Source organism: Lupinus angustifolius, chromosome LG10, assembly GCF_001865875.1.
Source record: "Lupinus angustifolius cultivar Tanjil chromosome LG10, LupAngTanjil_v1.0, whole genome shotgun sequence".
In the NCBI taxonomy this organism is placed as follows: domain Eukaryota; kingdom Viridiplantae; phylum Streptophyta; class Magnoliopsida; order Fabales; family Fabaceae; genus Lupinus; species Lupinus angustifolius.
The window spans coordinates 3,537,011-3,559,741 of NC_032018.1; the positions used below are offsets into that span (position 1 = coordinate 3,537,011).

General features: G+C 28.2%; 1 protein-coding gene across 1 annotated transcript; it reads right to left on the reverse strand.

The window, feature by feature from the left end:
* On the reverse strand, positions 19,095 to 22,022 carry LOC109358257 (aldose 1-epimerase-like). Its single transcript, XM_019602390.1, has 4 exons — positions 21,793 to 22,022; positions 20,712 to 20,838; positions 19,920 to 20,024; positions 19,095 to 19,848 (listed from the first exon to the last, which is right to left on the reverse strand). The coding sequence occupies exons 1-4, from the start codon at positions 21,949 to 21,951 to the stop codon at positions 19,226 to 19,228; spliced, it is 1,014 nt and encodes a 337-aa protein (XP_019457935.1). The 5' UTR covers positions 21,952 to 22,022; the 3' UTR covers positions 19,095 to 19,225.

Here is a 22,731-nt window from a genome sequence, read left to right on the forward strand (position 1 = left end):
ATGTGACATGTTCATTTTAATGGTTAAAACATATATGTTATCCGTACATTTGCATTGCTACAAAAATACATATTACATCTACATTCGCATAGTTAAAGCACACATACATATTACTCATACATTCGCATTATTAAGAACACATGTGTTACCCGTATTACCAATACAAGTCTAATTTTATAAAATAATTACATTTTTATCAATAAAACTATTCAACTCCAATGACCAATATTAATTATATTCATCAGACAAAGTAAAAGATAACATTTTGAAATAGACCCGCTTGAGAAAAAAAGGTATATCAGTCTAAATAACCGTGTCAACATCCATGCATGATGTTATATTTTGGTGAACTTTTTCAATATAATATTTTGAATGAAATTGAACACATTTCATTATCAAAAAATATATTCATGATGAGCATTGTCTCAAATTTATACTCATAATGAGTATTGCCTGAAATTAAGCAAGCATAAATAAATCAAAAAATATATTTAAACCAAATACAAAACAAATCAATTCATTATTACAATCAAATCAAATTAAATATATTATTTTTAAGCCATAAATACAGGTAGAAGAATAATATGATTGCAAAATAATTTTATTCCTTTAGACATATGTAACTCTTTTATCACAATAAAATCAATTCTCATAGTGTTACTCATTTAGACAACTCATTTTGTTGTGATTTGAACAAATTAATAAATAAAAAATATTAATATACATAGTTGCAATAATAATATAAAAATATTATCATCTAATAGATATAATATTATTATCTTTAATTTTATTCACTAATTTTATTTTTAAGTCAAACTGAATATCAATAGATTTCCTTGTTAATTGTAACATCATAGTTCACTTATTCGTAATAAGAATGAATTCCTACTATTTAAGTTTTAAAAATAATTAAATAATATGATTGAGAACTTTTTAAGATTTATTTAAATAATTAGTATTAAAAAAAGATTATTTTAAAATAAATTCATTGTCTATCATTTTTCAAGCGATTTAAAATATCAACAAAATTCCTTATTAATTGTAATATCATAGTCCATTCTATTAATAATAACAATGAATTCTTAATATTAAGTTTAAAAATGATTACTTGAGAACGTTTCAATATTTACTATTTAAATGTGTAATTACTACACATTACTTGAGAACGTTTCAAGATTTACTATTTAAATAATTATTATTAAAAATGATTATTTTGAAATAATTCATTGTCTATTATTTTTTAACCGATATAGAATATCAACAGAATTATTTATTCATTCTAATATCATAGCTCAGTCTATTAAAAATAACAATGACTTCCTACTATTTAAGTTTTAAAAAATAAATAAATGATATTAACTGAGAACATTTTAATATGTACAATTTAAGTACGCAATTACTATTACCCTATTTAGTGTTTTAAAATTTTAAAAATGATTAGATGATATTAATTGAGAATATCTTAATGAGATTGAATTTCTACTTTTTAGTTTTAAAACTAATAAAATTATACTAATTGAGAACATTTTAATATCTATTTAAATAATTAGTATTAAAAATGATTATATTTAAATAAATTCATTGTATATTATTTTTTAAGCAATGTAAAATATCAAGATATTTCCTTATTATTTGTAATATCATAGTCTATTCTATTAATAGTAACAATGAATTTCTACTATTTAAGTTTTTAAAGAAGATTAAATCTACTATTTAAAATTTTAAATACACAATTTCTACATACCCTATTTAGAATTTTAAAATTTGAAAAAAAATGTTTAGATGATATTAACTGAGAATATTTTAATAAGATTGAATTCATACTATTTAAGTTTTAAAAATAATTAAATAATATTAATTGAGAAAATTTTAAGATCTATTTAAATGATTATTATTAAAAATGATTATTTTGAAATAAATTCATTGTCTCTTATTTTTTAAGCAAAATTGAATATCAACATATTTCTTTATTAATTATAATATTATAGCTCATTCTATTAATAATAACAATTGGTTCATACTATTTAAGTTTTAAAAATGGATAAATGATATTAATTGAGAAAATTTTAAGATCTACTATTTAAATGCGTAATTACTATATATTCTATTTAGCGTTTTAAAATTTTAAAGATAAATAATGATATTAATTGAGAATGTTTTGATAAGATTGAAATCCTATTATTTAAGTTTTAAAAAAATTTAATAATATTAATTCAGAACATTTTAAGATCTATTTAAATAATTAATATAAAAATGATTATTTTGAAATAAATTCTCTGTCAATCATTTTTCAAGCGATATAGAATATTAACAGAATTCTTTATTAATTGTAATATCATAGCCCATTCTATTAATAATAATCTATGAAGCATGAATTCGTCAAACACTTTTACGTATCGGTGTCCGACACGTATCTGACACGGATACGTTCAGATTCGCGAAGGATACGTATCTAAAGAGTATCCAAAAATTTAAAAAATAAAATAAAATAAATAAATTTAAGACACGTATCCGATTCATTTTCAATAAAATATAGGATATATGGATTCGTTTTCAGTCAAGTATAGGATATATAGATTCGTCTCCAATAAAACATGATAAGATAGATTTGTTCGTTTTCAACAAAACATGATAAGATAGATTCGTTTCCAATAAAACATGATAAGATAGATTCGTTTTCATTAAAATATGATAAAATATATTTGTTATGGAGGGCAATGATTTTAGGATAGATTTGTTTTCATTAAAATAAGATAAGATAGATTTGTTATGGAGGGCAATGATTTTAAATTTCCATTATATTTTTTTACTTTGGATATTTTGATTTACACTTATAATTTTATCATATTTTATGTATTTTTATTATTTTATACGCGTATCCCTGAATGTATCGTATCCTTTATTTTGGAAAAAATGCGTGTCAATGTATCAGATACGTATTGTACCCGACACACTATCAGTATTTGTGCTTCATAGATAATAATAATAATGACTTCCTAATATTTAAGTTTAAAAAAATAATTAAATTATATTAATTGAGAATGTTTTAATATGTACTTTTTAAAAGTGCAATTACTATATATTTTATTTAGTGTTATAAAATCTAAAAAATGATTAGATGATATTAATTGAGAATATCTTAATAAGATTTAATTCCTATTATTTCAGTTCTAAAAATAATAAAATTATATTAATTGAGAACATTTCAAGATCTATTGAAATAATTAGTATTAAAAATGATTATTTTTAACATAACTCATTGGATATTATTTTTTAAGCAATGTAGAATATCAAGAGATTTCCTGATTATTTGTAATATCATAACTAATTCAATTAATAATAAAAATTGATTCATACTATTTAAGTTTTAAAAAATGGATAAATGATATTAAATTATAAATATTTAAGATCTACTATTTAAATGCGTAATTATTGCATATTCTATTTAGCGTTTTAAAATTTTAAAGATGATTAAATTATATTAATTGAGAATGTTTTAATAAACTGAATCACTACTATTTAAGTTTTACAAATAATTAAATAATATTAATTGAGAACGTTTTAAGATCTATTTAAATAATTAGTATAAAATAAACAAATTAGATATATTTAAGTCATAAAATATAAATACAATGGAAACCTTGTTGGGTTGATCCAGCCTAATGAAGCAAGTTGGAATATAGATATATGTCCAAGGCAAAAGATTAGCAGTCAAATCACAACCACATGGAAAAAGTGAATTATTTAACTGTATGCATATGAGTTTATAGTATAATTATATGTGAAAGTCTAAAATAACTGTAGCTAACGTTATTTTGAAGTCAGTTCAATGAATAGAACTATATGAATGTGAAAAACACACCAACATACTATCCTATCCCTCAAATCCTTGTGGGATTGAGGGGGGAAACACAAACTTGGTTGACAATGTATTTCTTACCAATTTAACGCATCTATCTATTTTTAGGCATCAAATTAGTTTTTTAATTAAAATAAAAATTCAATCCTTATTTTTAATTGTTTTTTAAAGACGTAGAATAAATTGTTAGAAAATTTAGGGTTAACTCCATAAAAAAATCAATTTATGAGGTGAGTAACAGATATATAAAAAAATCAACTCCTATTGATGTAAGAGATATATTTAACATCTTAAAATTTGTCAACGAGAGATCCATTAGTAATATAGTATTGTGATAAGTTCTAATATCATAATGTTATACGTAATTTTTAATTGATTTATTTATTCAATAAATATGAACTCGATAAATAGAACTCTTTCACCCCAAAGAGTAAAACCTACTAGGGTAGGAGTTGTTAAAGGGTGAGTATGGATTAGGTAAGAATTGTCTTTTATCTGACCTATATGTTAATCAGTTTATGTTTTTTAATATGAATCCAACCCTAAATTTGAAAGATAATCCGACCCTAAATATCAATCGAAATAGTTTTTAAACTTAAACTCAACTCTAGATCTGATTAAATATAATACATACTTTTTTAGATAAAAAAATTATGAATATTACTTATTATTGATATGTAATAAAATATATGTTACTTATTAATATTGCTGTGTAAATATTTTGTTCATCAGTTACATATATATGCAACTCATATGATAGAAAAAATTATAAAATCAATGATGTATTAAATGATATACATATTGTGACAATAAATCATTTGTACAAAAATGTCCTAAAAACTAGCAAAGATTAAAAAAACAATTAAAAATATGAAAGTATGTTAATAGATAAATTGTTATAACAAAATTCATTATCTACTTTGGGTCAAAAAGATGTCAGTATTCTGTATACAATTGAATATGTATATACAAACATGAATAGTGAGTCACCATGAATAGGGATATAAGTGGTTCTAGTTTAAATAACCAAATTGGTATGACCGAACTGAAAAATATGGTTCGATTTCAATGTTCGGTTCAATTCCTTTTTGAATGAATCATTTAAGATTGGTTCGGTTTGTGGTTCTATAGATTCAGGAACCACTCAAATCAAACCACATATTTAAAAAACATTCCCATTATTTCATATAAGGTAAATGAATAAAGGAATTGTTATATTCTAGATTTAGAGGTTGACTTCATAAGATGTTTTGATATTATTATTGGTGCATAATATGAAAGCTTTGATTTATCACAAGTTAGTTTTGTTGTTGTCTTGTAGTTATAAAAACTGAATTTGATATCACGATTATCATTACATGTGACTCCTTAGTTATATGATTTTGTTCTTGTGAGATGTAAAGAATTTTCATTTTTTTCTAGAATAATTATGTTTATGATCATGAGTTTGCTTACTTCCTAAAAAAAAGTATACATGATTGATTTAGTATATTATATAATTTTTTTCCTATAATTCGAGCAAGGTTAATCTTCTTTACTTTTCACATATAATTATTTATTTGATTTGAAATTTTTATATTGCAAACTTAAAATTAGTATTCACCCATATTATGAAGTATAATAGCCAAACATATTAATAATTAGAGTATCTTATATTTGTGAACACTCATTTTTGTCCGGCCCAGAAAAAGCCCAAAACTTTTTAAATAAAAAATAATAGAATTCTGAAAATGGTTTTCTAAAATTAATAAAACTAAATCAGTTCTTAAGGTTCCTAAATCTAAGCGATTAGGATAACCACAATAACAAAGCCAAAATAAGAAGATCAAATCAATGTTGTTAAGGTTCCTAAACCTAAGTGATTGGGTTAAACAAAAATTCAAAAAATAATAATACTAAATCTATGTTGATAAGGTTCCTAAATTTAAGTGATTGAGTTAACTGAAAATTAAAAAATAATAATAAATAAATCAAGGTTGTTAGGGTTCCTAAATCTAAGCGATTAGGTTAACCAAATGTTCAAAACTAAATTAAATTAATTCACAAAAATAATTTTTTAGAAAATAAAATTTTGAATTAGGAATGGGCCAATATGAGCCCACATTCTTTTTCTCAAAAAGAAAGGAAAAAAATGTTTTTCTACTTATTTATTTCGATTTCTCAAAATTTTGAATATTAAATGTGTAAAAATAATTAAATTTTATTTTATCCATTTTTTATAAAGATTTTCGGATTAATTAAAATAACTAAATAAGTAATATACAATAACAACCTAATTTGAATTTGAAACATAAAAATTATTAAAATAACATTAAAATAGGATGGTCAAATCATTTATGTTAAGATCTCTTAAATTAAGTGATTAGATTTATCCAGAGTTGAAAATTTGTTAACTTAAGTTTAGGTATTAGTGGTTAAATTTCATTATAAATAGATCCTAGGGTGAACATAAGAAACAACACTGTAAATACACTTAAAACATTGCAAACACTGAAACACACTACGTAACACTCCAGCCCTGACATGCGACCTTCCAGGCCCATGAATATACTAAGTGTGTCATCCCCAAGCTTAAATACCCCATGCAGTATTTTATTCCCCTCCTAGGGGAGCCTTCCGTAACTCGAACTCGTGACCTTAGGGATAAATAATCACTATACCACTGAGTCGCCACAACTCAATGGTAGCAACTCAGTGGTATAGTGACTATTTATCCCTGAGGTCACGAGTTCGAGTGACGGAAGGCTCCCCTAGGAGGAGAATAAAATACTGCATAGGGTATTTAAGTTTGGGGGTGACACGCTCAGTATATTTATAGGTCTGGGAGGTCGCATGTCATAATTGGGGTGTTACAAAAAAGGCACAGGGAGCCTTCCCCGCTTAATGGTAGCGACTCAATGGTATAATGACTATTTGTCCTTGAGGTCACGGGTTCGAGTCGCAGAAGGCTCCCCTAGGAGGGGAATAAAATAATGTAGAGTGTATTTAAGCTTAATAAGTGGCACGCTCAGTATATTCATGGGCCTGAAAGGTCGCATGTCAGAACTGAGGTGTTACACACTGTAAGAATGCATTTTGTTTGAGAAAATACGTTGGGACTCAAACACGTTGGGAGAGAGAAAGTGCAAAGCTTAGAGATATAGTGTGGATGAGAGCAGTTTGGCTCTACGCATTCGTTTTGACAGCAATCCAGAACCATGGATTTTGCATATTTTTTCATGCCATCACGTTGACTCCACTCTGTCCAATCATAAGGCGAAACACGTCCCAGTTACACTGCACCCAACTCTACTGGATCTACCCTCCTTCTTCTGGTGCATTATTCCATGTGGACATGCCTACAACTGGCTCGATGCATCCTTTCTTTCAACCAGTCCCACAGTGGCACGTGTCCCAATCAACATTGCATCACTTTTAAGCCATTAAGAAGCAGACACATGACTTTTCATATCTGCATTTTTTTTTTCATTGGACCATTGCTCTCACCAGATTTTATTTTTCTTCTCTTTTTTCATAATGTTTCTATTTGCATGTTATAAAATTAACACCATTTAGTAAATAAAAATGTAATTTTTTTAATATCAAACAAAGGTTCAATCACATAAATAAAAATAAATAAATAATTTTTTATATGGAATAAATAACTAATAACAAAATGATCATTTTTAGCAATTAATTCACAAACTTTTTCTTAATAAATAACAAAAAAAGATCAAAATCCCTTTAATATAGCTAATAATTAACAAATATTTTTATGATTTTTTAGCAATTAACTAATCTTTTATTTTCTGGAAATAATTAAAAAGTTTCAATAATAAAAGTAATTACATTATGTCCATTATAAAAAAGATTATTAATAAAATTACATGAAACTCATTATAATGAAATAATTTTAGGACTTAATCAAAGATGGAGAGACGGTCGCCTTGTAGACTTCTTTCTTCTCAACTCATCTTCGAAATGTCACGTTACGCTGCTTTCTTTCACTGGATTCCCAAAATCAATAAAAAACACCATTTTCAATTAAATTAACAATTAATTAAAACATTTTTTCACTAATAATAACTATCAAAATAAATATTTTTTGCAAGAAATAAAATTCGCCAAACACATAAAGGATGGACGGACAGTCACCCTGGAGGCTTCTTTCTTCTCAATTCATCCTTCGGACGGTCACGCTAAGCCGCTTCTATCCTTAATTAAAATACCCAACCAACAAACATTTTTCTACTAAAGAACTACGTAGCCTTGATTCTCCATCTAAAAGTGGGATACGTAGGACCAAGGTTCATCTTGTCAAGCACAATAATAAAAATAAATAAAATTTTCCCTTTCAATAATTAATTAAATAACCAAATAAATATAAAAATATAATAAAGTCATATAATTTAATGAAGGGTACCACCTAAGGCGGACAGGTAGGGTGCTAATACATTCCCTACTCTATAACCGAATCCCGAGCATGGATATCAAAAATCAAAGCCAAATGTTATTGGGCTTAAAATATTTTTCTACATTTTTAACTATAAAATGTAGTGGCGACTCTAATAAAATCGTGTAGCTGAAAATCGGGGAGCGACAATTGACGATTCTGTTGAGGACTTTTTTTAGAGAGTCCGACCCATAATAAATTAATGTGTGACTGCTTGTTTATTATTATTTTTTTCTATTTGGTTAATTAGTTAATTTTCAACAACACGAAAATTGCATGCTTAATTATTAATCGTATGTTATGATATCAATATGAATTACATGCTTAATTGTATGTTATAAATATGAATCGTATGCTTAATTATTAATTGTATGTTATAGATATGAATTGCATGCTTAATTAATAATTATATGTTGTATGTATGAAATATATGTTATAAATATTAAGTGTAAGTTTTATGTATGTATTATTTTTATTATTTGGTGATATATCATGTACACATTTTAGGCACACACATATGCCCTACACCTGAGTATTAGTAATACCTTTTTTGAATAGAAGGGACACTAGCCTCACTGGTCACAGTCTTTGCCGCTTCTAAGTGTTGGTGATGTGGACCACTCATATTATTACCTCTTATTATGAGTAAGCTGCTCGAGCTGATCTCCTGTTTCTGACATCATAACATTTGAGTTTCTTTATTGGAGAGAAATGCAATATGAAAACTATAGAGGAAGTCTAGAACTTGTCAAGGACGTTCATTGTACGTTAGAATCCTATTCTAGAAAGTTGTACTTGTTGTGAATCTTGTGATTTGTACCATGTTTGTATTACAACATATTATTTGGAATTTTGTCATCATGTAAAATATCGCACCCTTGAGGGGAAGTGTTGTTCCCCTACCAAGGGGATTGTTACAAAGATAAATAGGGCAATGCATTTTTCCCCTAAGTTAGCCAAAATGATAGAAAATCATTTTTAAAAAATATATCTTTACTCATTAATCGCAATGATGACTAAACCAGCCCTAAGATAGGGTCCATTATCCTAAAGGGCATATATTTTGCGTTGTAAACATTTCATTCATCATGTATTAATAAAAACATATCATTAAAAAAACATTAATGGACGCATAAACATAAAAAGTACATATTCAAACATTCATTTATGCATTCGAAAAATAAAAATCTTCAGTGATTGACTTATGCATTAAAAAATAAAAATTCCTATTGATTGACAATGCATTCATTCATGCATCTCAAAAGAAATTTTTATTCATTGACTTATACATATATACACACATAGATATATGGAAATCTCATTCACTATTTATGCATACATTCATTCGTTCATTCATCATAAATATATACATTAAAAAACATATCATTCAAATAAATTCATTTCATCCATGCATACGCTAACTCAAAAAATAATATCATTCACAATAATTCATTCTTGCATACATTACTCATACATTCTTTTAATTAGCTATTCATATATGTATTTTAAAAAATAAAAATAAAAAATACATCATTCATACATTCTCTTATTTATTCACATATTTATCCATTCACTCATGCATAAAAAAAATCATGCATTCATTCGTTCATTCAATTATCCATGCATACATTATTCATACATTCCTCTACTTATTCATTCATTAATTCATGCTTACATGCATTTAAAATAAATAAATAAATTATACATCATTCATACACTCATTTAAAAAATAAAAATACAATGATCATACATTCATCTACGTTTTTATTCATTCACTCAATCATTCTAAAAAAATTTCATTCATGTATTCAAAAAGAAAAGTAATCATTCATTGACTTAGGCATTCACTCATGTATACATGCAATTTAAAAAATAAACATGTTACTCATACATACATTCACTTATGCATACATTCCTAAAAAATATAAAAAAAATCATTCAAAATCTTATATTTCACGTATTATCATATCATACATTTTAATTTTGTTGCATTCATTATCGCAAACCTTCTCATCTCATCATAAAAAGAAAAAAATATTTCATATATATTCACATAGTCTTCATGCATTCAAAGTCATATACATCATAAATTGCATTTTCTAAGAGTCCTATGCACTAAAAAAAGAAAACTACATGCATTCCATAGTTGCATCCCATGTGCTTTCATACGAATTTGCATTTCTCACATCATTTATACATCCCAAATCAATCAAATACATCCTCATATGCACGTCATGCATTTTAAGGTAGTATGAGCTCAAAGTTAGCATACTTGCATTCCACGAATATTTCGAGTTATAGGTTCCATTTCATCCATATAACATAAAGAAAAAGAAGGTTCACTTCATGCATATCATGTATAAATAAGATGATTTTTCTGCATGCATTTCTTGATCCCACTGCTAAGGACACTCATCAATTGAAGATTGGTTTTAACAACAATACTGTTAGACTCGACTGAAAGCAATCAATATTGAAACTGAAGAAATTTAAGCAGATAGAGAACTCCCAGTTTGTGGTTGAGTCCATACTCGATAGTGCATTATCTTCAACCCCAGAAAAGTTGGAGACCAATTTGAAAAATTCTCTTCAATTGAGGATCGCAGTTAAGGTTAAACCATTCAAGCATTCACTCGGAAAGATTTACTTTCACATGCATATCTTTTTAACAAGTATATACTAATGTATTGATCATGCAAATTTCAACATCTCATACATCACCCTAACATCTCACACTAAACTTTACCAATCATATTTACCTGAAAAAGAGAACATAACCCAAATAAAATTAACCAATGAATTAATATGAGATATTTGATCAAAAAATGATTCAAAAATAAAATGAGGATGATGCAAATGTAAGAACCAAAAAAATAATGTACATCTTCAAGCAAATTTTTCTAATGACACAAGGCATTTTTTTGTAATTCCTAAACATCTTGGAGATATCCCTAGTCACCTCAGTTGAGCACAGACATCATAAAATGAGATAATTTTTAAATAACCCTCAATATTTTAATAGTCCGAGGAGGGTAGTTTTTTTAACAGTTTTCATTGACATTTAATTATTAAAGAAAAATATTCTTTTACATCAATCATTTGACTAAAGGATAAGAAAATACAAAGAATGTTCCTTGCTAAAAAAACAAAACAAAAAAAAGAAGTAAAAAAAGTCCGATGAGAATCCTCAATTAATATCTCAGTCAAAAGTTAGAGCAAAAGTGCAATATCAATGACCACAATAGGAACCCTTCATGAAAAATTATCGCCTTAATCATAGGTCATCCTTATCAAAACTTGAAAAATTCTTTTAGTAGTTGAATGTCATGTTTGAAAAATGTTGAAAATAGGATAAAAAAGAAAGGTGAATGGTGGGTATGGGAAACACAAGTTTTGAGCCTTATATCCTTTTCTTGAAAACCCTAGCCAAACCACGATACAAGCTTAAAAAGACCTTGTCGATGACTTATTTGCCTAAGATGTGCATCATGACCAAAAAATGATGACTCCACAAATCTCGTAAAATTTTGATAAAATGTCGCATCTTTAATGCATAAGTTAAAATTCATTATCACCATCATCATATCAACACAAGCCAAAACACAAATTAAATGTCATCAACAAAAATCAAAGCTCAACCCTCTATCCTTCATAACTTCACCATCACTCATAAGCCAAACTCAAATTCAATTCTATAATAGCCACCACCACATCTACTATTAGTCAAATCCAAATTGAGTTCTATCATAGCCACCGCCACATCTACTATTAGCAAAACCCAAATTGAATTCTATCATCACCATCATGTCTACTCAAGCCAAACCCAAATTCAATTTTATTATCACTATCATATCATCACTCATAGCCCAAACACTTACCAAAATTTGCATGATCATGGTTTTATAAAAAGTTATGCATGAAATAAAGAACACTAAGAGCAAAGGAAAATTGGAAGCCTCAAACTAGGGCATGTTTTAAGATGATTCATGGTCTAGAGTCTTACAATCTAAGCTTACCAAATCAATATGGATATAAGAATGACTTGGATAATCTCATACTAGGGCAGTGGAAAGTCATAAGAAGACCAAACTAGGGCAAATTTTGGGGTTGATCATATTTTCTAGTGGAAAGTCACAATAAGCCCAAATTGAGGCAGTTTTTGGGTTGATCCCATTTTTCTTGCAGAAATTTAAAAAGAGCCCAAACCTGGAGCAATGCCGAAATGATTTCTCATGGTTGTATTAGTTGAATCAATCACAAGAAGTTAAAATCTCTCAATCAGACACAAGAAACGATTACCAAGCATCTTGAAGAAAGAACGACTCATTATTCAAGGCTTCTACTTTCCATCGAATCAAGACAACTAAGGGTGTTAAAAGAAAAGATCAAAATAAAAAAATAAAAAAAAATAAAAAACCAAAAGAAGAAGAGAAAAAGAGAGTGTTAGATTGAAAACCCACATGGGCAGCCTAGGAAAAGGAGAGTGGTCCTAAGTTGAAAACCTGCAACGACGACTTGGGATCATAATAAAATGAGAGAATATTCGACATATGCCTACATAAGATATTATGGGCAAAAATTAGAGAAAATTAAATGAACACCCTCAATGTTAAGACTTACTACCATAAATCCTCAATCACCCAAACAATGGCAGCTTTTTGGAGAATCTAAATTGTAGTCTTTTAGGTGAAGAAAAATAGGCACACTGGGCAATTTTTGCTGTTCCAAAAAGCATTAACACTTTTGAGAAAAATTATATGCAAACCTACACTATGGCATCAATCATCATCAAGTAACAAAGGTCGCTTCAGTCGAGTTTATAAAAAATGATTAGTGTCATCTGGAAAAATGTTGTAACATTTGTGCATGGGTCTTACTCATCATTCCATTACATTCAAACAAAACATATAGTACTCATATCATACACGACACATATACATTAAAACATAACTATATCTATCAATGCATAGTCACATTCATACACTAATCATTATAGCACAACAAACAAAACATTGTATAACCATTAATTGCATATAACCAAGTATTCAAACATATATGTCTACAGTATTCTTCCAATAAACACAAACAAGACATTGCATTGCATATAACCAAACATTCTAACATATATCTCTACATTATTCTTTCAATAAGCACAAACAAGATATTGCATTTCATATAATAAAACATTCAAACATGAATCTCTACATTACTCTTCCAATAAGAAAAAACAAACAAACAAACAAACAAAATATTGCATCACATATAACCATGCATTCAAACATACATCTCTACATTACCCTTCTAATAAACATATACAAACAAACTAGAAGTTGCATAGCATATAACCATGCATTCGAACATGCATTTTCTACACCATGTCTTCATAAACAATCACTGCAGAACATTCTATTTCACAAGTGAATTTTATAGCCTCACCATGATTCCTTATGGCAACACGAATGCCTCAGCAAATCCATGATTCCTTTTGGCAGCACGGGTGCCTCAGCAAATCCCTGATCATTTATGGCAGCAAGGGTGCCTAATCAAATCCATGATCCTTTATGGCAGCACGGGTGCCTCAACAAATTCCTTATCCTTTATGACAACATGGGTACCTCAGCAAATCCCTGATCCTTTATGGCAGCACAGGTGTCTCAGCAAATCCCTGATCCTTTATGGCAGCAAGGGTGCCTCACCAAATCCCTGATCTTTTATAGCAGCACGGATGCCTCAGCAAATTCCTGATCCTTTATGGCAGCATGGGTACCTCAGCAAATCCATGACCCTTTATGACAGCATAGATGTTTCAGCAAATTCCTGATCCTTTATGGCAGCACGAATGCCTCAACAAATCCTTGATCCTATATGGCAATATGAGTGCCTTAGAAAATCTCTGATCCTTTACAGCAGTATGGGTGCCTCAGCAAATCCCTAATCCTTTATGGTAGCATGAGTGCCTCAGCATATCCCTGATCCTTTGTGACAGCACGGATGCCTCAGCAACTCCATAATCCTTTATGGCAGTACGGGTGCCACAGCAAATCCCAAAAAAATTTCAATAAAAAATAGTAGAGTTCCGAAGATGGTTTTCTAAAAATAATAAAACTAAATCAGTTGTTAAGGTTCCTAATTCTAAGCGATTATGTTAACCAAAATAAGAAGGTCAAATAAATGTTGTTAAGGTTCCTAAATCTAAGTGATTGGGTTAAATAAAAATTCAAAAAATAATAATACTAAATCTATGTTAATAAGGTTCCCAAATCTAAGTGATTGGGTTAACCGAAAATTCAATAATAATAATAAATAAATCAAGATTGTTAAGGTTCCTAATCTAAGTGATTAGGTTAACCAAAAGTTCAAAACTAAATTAAATTAATTCACAAAAAATGATTTTTTAGAAAATCAAAATTAGAATTAGGAATGGGCCATTATGAGTCCACATTCTTTTTCTTAAAAAAAGAGAGAGAAAAAGAGGAAAAAATGTTTTTCTACTTATTTATTTCGATTTTTTTGAAATTTTGAATATTAAATTTGTAAAAAATAATTATATTTTATTTTATCCATTTTTCATAAAGATTTTTGGATTAATTAAAATAACTAAATAAGTAATAACAATAACAATCTAATTTGAATTTGAAAATGAGTTAACAGAAAAATTATTAAAATAACATTAAAATAGGAAGATTAAATCATTTTCTGTTAAGATCTCTTAAATTAAGTGATTATATTTTTCGAGAGTTGAAATTTAGTTAACTTAAACTTAGAGATTAAATGGTTGAAATTTCACTGTAAATAGAGCATCGGGTGAACATAAGATACATCATTGTAAATACACTGGAAACACTGCAGACACTGAAAGTGCAAAGCTTAGAGATCTAGTATGGATGATAGCACTTTTGGCTCTATGCATTCGTTTTGATAGCAATCCAGAACCATGGATTCTGCCTACTTTTTTCTGCCATCATGTTGACTCCACTCTATCCGATCACAAGGCGAAACACGTTTACACTGCACCCAACTGCACTAGATCTACCCTCATTCTTCTGGTGCATTATTCTCTGCGGACGTGCCTACAACTGGCTTGGTGCATCCTTTCTTTCAACCAGTCCCACAACAACACGTGTCCCAGTCAACATTGCATCACTTTCAAGCTATTAAGAAGCTGACATATGGCTTTTCATATATGCATTTGTTTTCACTGGATCATTGCTCTCACCGGGTTTTATTTTTATTCTTTTTTTGCATTATGTTTTTATATACATGTTATAAAATCACATTATTTAGTAAATAAAAATGTAATTTTTTTAATATCAAACAGATGTTCAATCACATAAATAAATAATATTTTATATGGAATAAATAACTAATAACAAAATGATTCTTTTAGCAATTAATTAACAAACTTTTTCTTAATAAATAACAAAAAATATCAAAATCCCTTTAATATGGCTAATAATTAACAAACATTTTTATGATTTTTTAGCAATTAACTAATCTTTTATTTTCTGTAAATAATTAAAAAGTTTCAATAATAAAAGTAATTAGCTTATGTCCATTATAAAAAGGATTATTAATAAAATTACATGAAACTCATTATAATGAAATAATTTTAGGAATTAATCAAAGATAGAGAGAATGTCGCATTGTAGGCTTTTTTCTTCTCAATTCATCTTCGAAAGGTCGTACTATGTCACTTCCTTTCACTCGATTCCCAAAATCAATAACAAAAATATCATTTTCAATTAAATTAACAATCAATTAAAACATTTTTTCATTAATAAATAACTACCAAAATAAATACTTTTCACAAGAAATAAAATTTGTCAACCACATCAAGCATGGAGGGACGGTCGCCTTATGGGCTTCTTTCTTCTCAACTCATCATTCGGACGGTCGCGCTACGTCGCTTCTATCCTTAATTAAAATATCCAACCAACAAATGTTTTTCTACTAAAGAACTATGTAACTTTGATTTCCTATTTAAAAGAGGAATACGTAAGATCAAAGTTCATCTTGTCAGATACAATAATAAAAATAAAAAAATTTGTTCCTTTCAATAATTAATTAAATAACTAAATAAATATAAAAATATAATAAAGTCATATAATTTAATGAAGGGTACCGCCTAAGGCGGGCGAGTAGGGTACTAATTTCTTCCTATCCTGTAGCCGGCTCCCGAACCTAGATATCAAAAATCCAAAGCCCAATGTAATTGGGCTTAAAATATTTTTTTACATTTTAATTATAAAATGTAGTGGTAACTCTAATAAAGTCGTGCAGCCAAAAATCGGGGCGTGATAATAATCAATAGTGTACAAAATATATTAATAATCAAAAGTTTATCTTTTATTATAATGAAAATATTGACGATTTTGCTGAAAAATATTTCAACTATGAATACTTGTAAACTTTATATTAATTCTTTAATATTTGTTAGTTTCTTCTGAAAACATATATTTATTTTTATAAAATATCTATGATGATACTACATTTGAGATGTTATATAAGTGGTCCAATTTTTCTTTTAGACAATTTAAGAAGTAAGAATATATTACTAATTACATGACTTTACTAAAATAATTAAGCATATAAGAACACCATGTTGGTATTTCAATATTATTTTATCATTTTCATTGTACTAGTCTTTTGTTACTTTTGTTAATTAAGCATATAAGCATATCAATTGTGTTTTAAATTTTGGAGTATGTATGTTAGTTTGAAAAAAGAGAATATTATTTATAACATAAATATTTATAAATTACAATAATGTTATAAAGTGAAGCGTGATATTATTCGTCATATTTTGCTGGATGTCCTTTTAAGCACAAAAACAATGTCATATATCAAATCAAATAAAAAGAAACATTAAACCATTTAGACTTCAGGTTTCATTTCTTAATTCTATATTTATTTAGGTTTAATTTTCACAAAAAAATAATAAAGAAGAATAACTTTTACAAAAAAAACTAAAAAACAACATAATTATTTACCATATAACTCTATACAACCAAATTTTACTAGTACCAGATTACAATAAATATGTAGATAATAAGCATACAAAAGATCTCTTTATAGAAAGTGAAGAATGATGATCATATATTATGATGATAATTATACTTTGACATATATAGTTTCTTTTGAATTTGAGTCTATAGTATCATTACTATAAAACTAAATTAACATGATATTATTCTTGATAGTGTTCAAATATTTATAAATTAAAGTGAAACTATAAATTATGTTGTGTTAGAAAGTGATAGTCCAATAGGAATGATAGATTTAATAAATGAGATATTTTTAAAATTATATAAGTGAATTTGACATTACATCTTAATTAATACATAAGGCATTAAATATATGAGTTTAGTTGAATTGAGATAAACAATGTTTTAAAATAATTTATACATTAATATCAAATTACATATATTTTTAAAAATAAATTAAATAAGTTACACTTCAAATAACTTTTTTAATATTAAATGGACCTACCTATCATAAGCCACAATCCAATATTTGAGTTACAATTTGATATATAAAATTATATCCCGATTTTTTAGCCTAATCTAGTAGCTCAAACTCTATATGAGCTAATTCAAGTCCATTTTAACAGGTCTTGATTGGTGACAAAACAATTGTGTACTGAATTGATTAAATAATTAAAATACCTATGATTTAATTTGAAGGAAAGGTGGTCAATGCACCTCACTTTAAAAAGTCATACTCTAGTTATTGGTGATTCTAGCATTACAATACAACTCATATTCAATATTGAGTACGGAGAGGAGAGGAGATTATTGAAACTCATAGACAACTTTTTTATGATAATTATTTTGAAAGAGTGAGTGAACAAAAATAAAAAACTGCCTTATTAAAATCTATATGTTAGTTTTCCAACATTAAATGACCTTTTTATAACAAACCTAGGGAGAAAGTCAATAAATTTCAAAACCGCCTAATAATAAAAAAATATTTGGGTACTTTACTTCAAACTATTACTTGTAAATAGGTAAGAACGACTGGTTCTCATTGAAACAACCATACTTCTGATTTTAATGACACCTTTATTATTATGATTTTCAGTTCTAGTGGCATCCCTACAAATAGCTATATTTTATATTCTTAATTGAATGAAAGTTAGACTCTTTTGAATTAGAGATATTTTGGTTCAACTATGTTAAATCTGATTAAACCGGAATAACTTAAGAAGTAAATTGAACGGTTCACTTAAAATCTATATAATTATACATAATCATAAATTTATATATAATTACATATTTATAGATAAAAATTATTAACTATATATAAAATCATCCAGTTCAATCGAACATAACCACTTAAATCAATTAAGCCTAATACGAGACCTCTTCCTGTTTAACGTGCTGCTGAAGTTTCACATTGCTTAAAATATATGATTTCATATCATAATATTTTATTCTCACTCTCCCTAATTTTGTATGTGATATATAATAGAAATGCTTAAGCAATGAGTTTTTATGGTTGAAATTTTACAACAAAATGTACAAAAAAACAGACATCTAGCAGCTAAAAATGGAAACAGATTCCTCAAAGGAGATGTTTTTTCTCTTGGTTTTAATGATACATTTGTCATATCATTATATTTAAGAGGTAGAAGTATTACAGCACATCGTTTTTCTTTTTCTTTTGCTTTCAATGCTCTATAGTTTCATAGCAAAATCCTTAGGAAAAATATTGAGGATTTGACATCTTTCATAAAGTGGGATACTTTATATGTTTTGCATTTTAATCTCTACATTTAGGAGTGATAAAAAATAGCTCATAATGTGAAAAGAAGCAATGATTTAAACACAAACGTTTATTTGTTTTAGGAGACACCAAAGTTCTGGCTCAGAATCTTAGTATGCAAAAAACAAAAAGTCTACTTCATTGCAAAGCCACTCCAAACAATATTAACTTCACTCAATAGAAAACTCATACAACATTGAATGCTGATATCTCTCACCAGGTCTAACCACAATAGATGGGAAATTTGGCTGGTTTATAGAATTGGGGAACCCCTGTGTCTCCAGACACAACCCAGCATGCTTTTCATAGACAGCACCTCCCTTTCCCACAACGCCGTTAACGTAATTCGCAGTGTAAAACTGCATGCCAGGGGCAGTTGTCCACAAGTTTAGCACCCTCGAACTTGATGGATCTCTCACTTTTGCAGCATGTCTCAAGCCTGCTTTCTCCTCTCCACAATCAATGACATAATTGTGGTCATATCCTAGTCCAACCTCATTGATTGTGTTGCCTATTCTCTTTTCAGAAGTGAAATCAAAGGGGGTACCCTTCACAGGCATAATTTCACCAGTTGGCACAGTATTCTGATCAACAGGAGTTACGTGATTAGCCGGTATCCGAATCGAATGGTCGAGTATGTTCCCTTTGTCGTGGCCGGCTAAGTTCCAGTATGTATGCTGAGCTAAGTTGATTATGATTGGTTTGTCCTTTGGCACACCTTCCATGTCAAGCCTCAGGGTTGTGCTTGAGGTGAGTGTGTAAGTTGCAGTAACAGTTATATCCCCAGGATAACCTTACATAATAGAAAACATAAATCGGATAAAGATCATGGAAGAGCAAAAATGAGATGAGAATAATCAGTACCTTCCTCTCCATCATGACTGTGATACTTGAAAGTGATTGATGGGGTTTCACCTTTCCTATATTCAACTACCTCCCATACCTTCTTATCATACCCAACATGTCCACCTAAATTTGAGAGAGGGATATGAGATCATAGAAGAATAACAGCAAAGCAAATCATATTATATAGTTGCAACAATGTTCATCAGTAAATTCCCTTGGTATACAATAGTGTTATTTGTACCTCTGTTTTGTACACCTCACCCTATACGTACCACTTTGGGTAAGGAAAATATTGAAAAATGATTTCTCATTCTTGCTATTTCCCTTTTTCTTTCCCAAAAAGGTAAATAAAGGGTTAGTGAACAAACCGGGTGTACAATTAACATTATTGGGTTAAGAAGATTTCAAATTCTTATTAGTTTGCAGTTACTTTTGTCAAGTTTTGATGGAATGGAAGAGACAGTCATATATATTTGTTAGAGAATAACATATCTGCTCATACCAGAAGATAATTTATCTTCTTAAATTCACTAAATATACATGTGTCTTATTTTTTTTTTTTATGATATATTTTAAAATGAAAACTTTTTGAAGGAAGGGAAACAAGACATGTTAAATACTGAATGAACTTAAGGAGATAAATTATCTTCTGGTATGAGAAAATACTTTATTTAAAGTCACATAATTTATAACCATATAGTATGACTCTAATCAAATGCATGTGTTTGAATCTATAGATTTCATGATTTCATTAACATACTATACATGTTTAGCACAACATAAAGACTAAACAAAAAGCAGAATTGATACCATGGAGACTGTTTGGAGGCCTGTTGATAGGTAAAGAGTATTCAACCCCATCAAGTGTAAACTTCCCATCCTTGATTCGATTTGCAACACGACCAACAATGCAGCCAAAATAAGGAGCAAGACCTTTCTACTTGCAAGCAACATAAACTAAGAAAATCAATCATCACAGTTAAACTGAAAACTATATATATTTAGCCAGAATTTTTGCCAAATTAAACTGACATTACATTTAACCATTGGATCAATGAATGGTTTCACTTGAACTATTTCCACTTACAAAACTATCATTCTACCTTGAATCTTAGTAAATCGTGATATATATATATATATATATATATATATATTATACACAATATAAAGCATAGATTCACCATTTTGGAACTGTGTATGCATGGTACACATGTATCTGACATGACACACTTACAGCACGTGTCAAATACACGTCCATACATATCTAATTTGTCATTTTTTTTCTCCTGCTGATACAAGCTACAACAAAAGGGGGCACAACATATTTTGAGGGGGAAAATGTTGTTTGTGTTTGGCTACCATAATTGGAGTATGAAAATCTGATTGGTTTAAAATAATTACAAACATATTTCAAATAAGCTTCAAAATATAAAAGTGATTCTTTTATCTATCTCATAAGAAATTATCTTAAAATCACCTATCAGCTAACACATCCAGACATTAAATTGATTATATTATAATTGATTATTGAAACCTTATCAAAAAAATTGATTATTGAAACAATGTATTTTTAGCAGCTAATCCAAACATATGAATTATGAATCTATTATACATCAAATATAAATCCCGTTCCTTAAATTTTCAATCATATAATAATATCTGTCGCATCCTGTTCCAACAATTTTGCGGAATTTGATTTGTGCATGTGCTCCAAAGTATATATAAAACATAATAAAACCAAAATTTCTCAAATGCATGCATTACAAATGATTGCCATTGTTTTGAAAAAACACAGAACATAAATTACAAATTCAGAACGTTTGAGATGAGATAATTGAAATAAAAAAGGGTTAGTTATTGTGATGGGGTAAATTAATGAAAATAATAATACCTGATAAGAATCAAGAGAGTCGAGACCAAGAACAACATCGGATAATACCCCATCTTTGTCGGGTACAGATAATGAGGTAATTATGCAGCCAAGATTGGAAACGAGAACTTGCATGGTTCCATTGTTGAGCTCAAAGATCTCTGGTTTCAGATTCGCCATTGCAATGCACTTGAATAGAAGAGAGAGAAAGAGTGCAGAATGCGATTTGATTGAAGTGAATCAGCGGTTTTTGTTTTATCTTATGTGGTGTGTTGTTGTTGTAGTAATGAGTCAGCGGTGACTGTTATTTGTAACTGTTGCTCTATCTTCACTTCTTATATTTTACTTCTTAGATAGGATTGCATATGGAAATTAGATAGGATTGCATTGGAAACTATCATACCCGTACGACAGTATAGTATAGAAGTTTTATTCATGTAATTAATTGTATCATTTTTCATTCATATTTAAATTTAACCATTATTGTTTCATTAGAAAATGTAATACAAGTAAATAAATAATGATGTATTTTTTGTACTACCAATGATATTCTTTCACTATTTTAAGTAATAAATTAATTTCTCTCAAATTGTGAAGTTTCTCTTGTCAATAAGTGATACTCATAAGAATGAAATCTTTAATCTACTGACCGTACAAATATATTACACTCAAAGCTATATGTGTAATTTTAAAATTGTTCACATATTTATTTTTATGAAAATTGATGACTTTTGTTATAATATTGAAATAATACATGTGTCACTTTTGTTATAATAACCGCACCATGGTATTCCACCAGAAGCTCCATTTTGATTTTTGAGACATTTGATTGATTGACACATCCAAGATCCAACATTAAGAGTGAGGGACTCAAGTTAACCTAATTGTCTTACTCTTATAAATTACTTTAATTTTAATTTCTTGTTTCTTTCATTTTTATAATTTAATTATGGATATTTT

Excerpts from the sequence above, each read along its gene's own strand:
- LOC109358257 (XM_019602390.1), bottom strand. The coding sequence starts at position 21,951 with ATGGCGAATCTGAAACCAGAGATCTTTGAGCTCAACAATGGAACCATG. Across the intron at positions 20,839-21,792 it reads ACTCTCTTGATTCTTATCAG|AAAGGTCTTGCTCCTTATTT; the intron begins GTATTATTATTT and ends GCTTGCAAGTAG. Across the intron at positions 19,849-19,919 it reads CAGTCATGATGGAGAGGAAG|GTTATCCTGGGGATATAACT; the intron begins GTACTGATTATT and ends CTATTATGTAAG.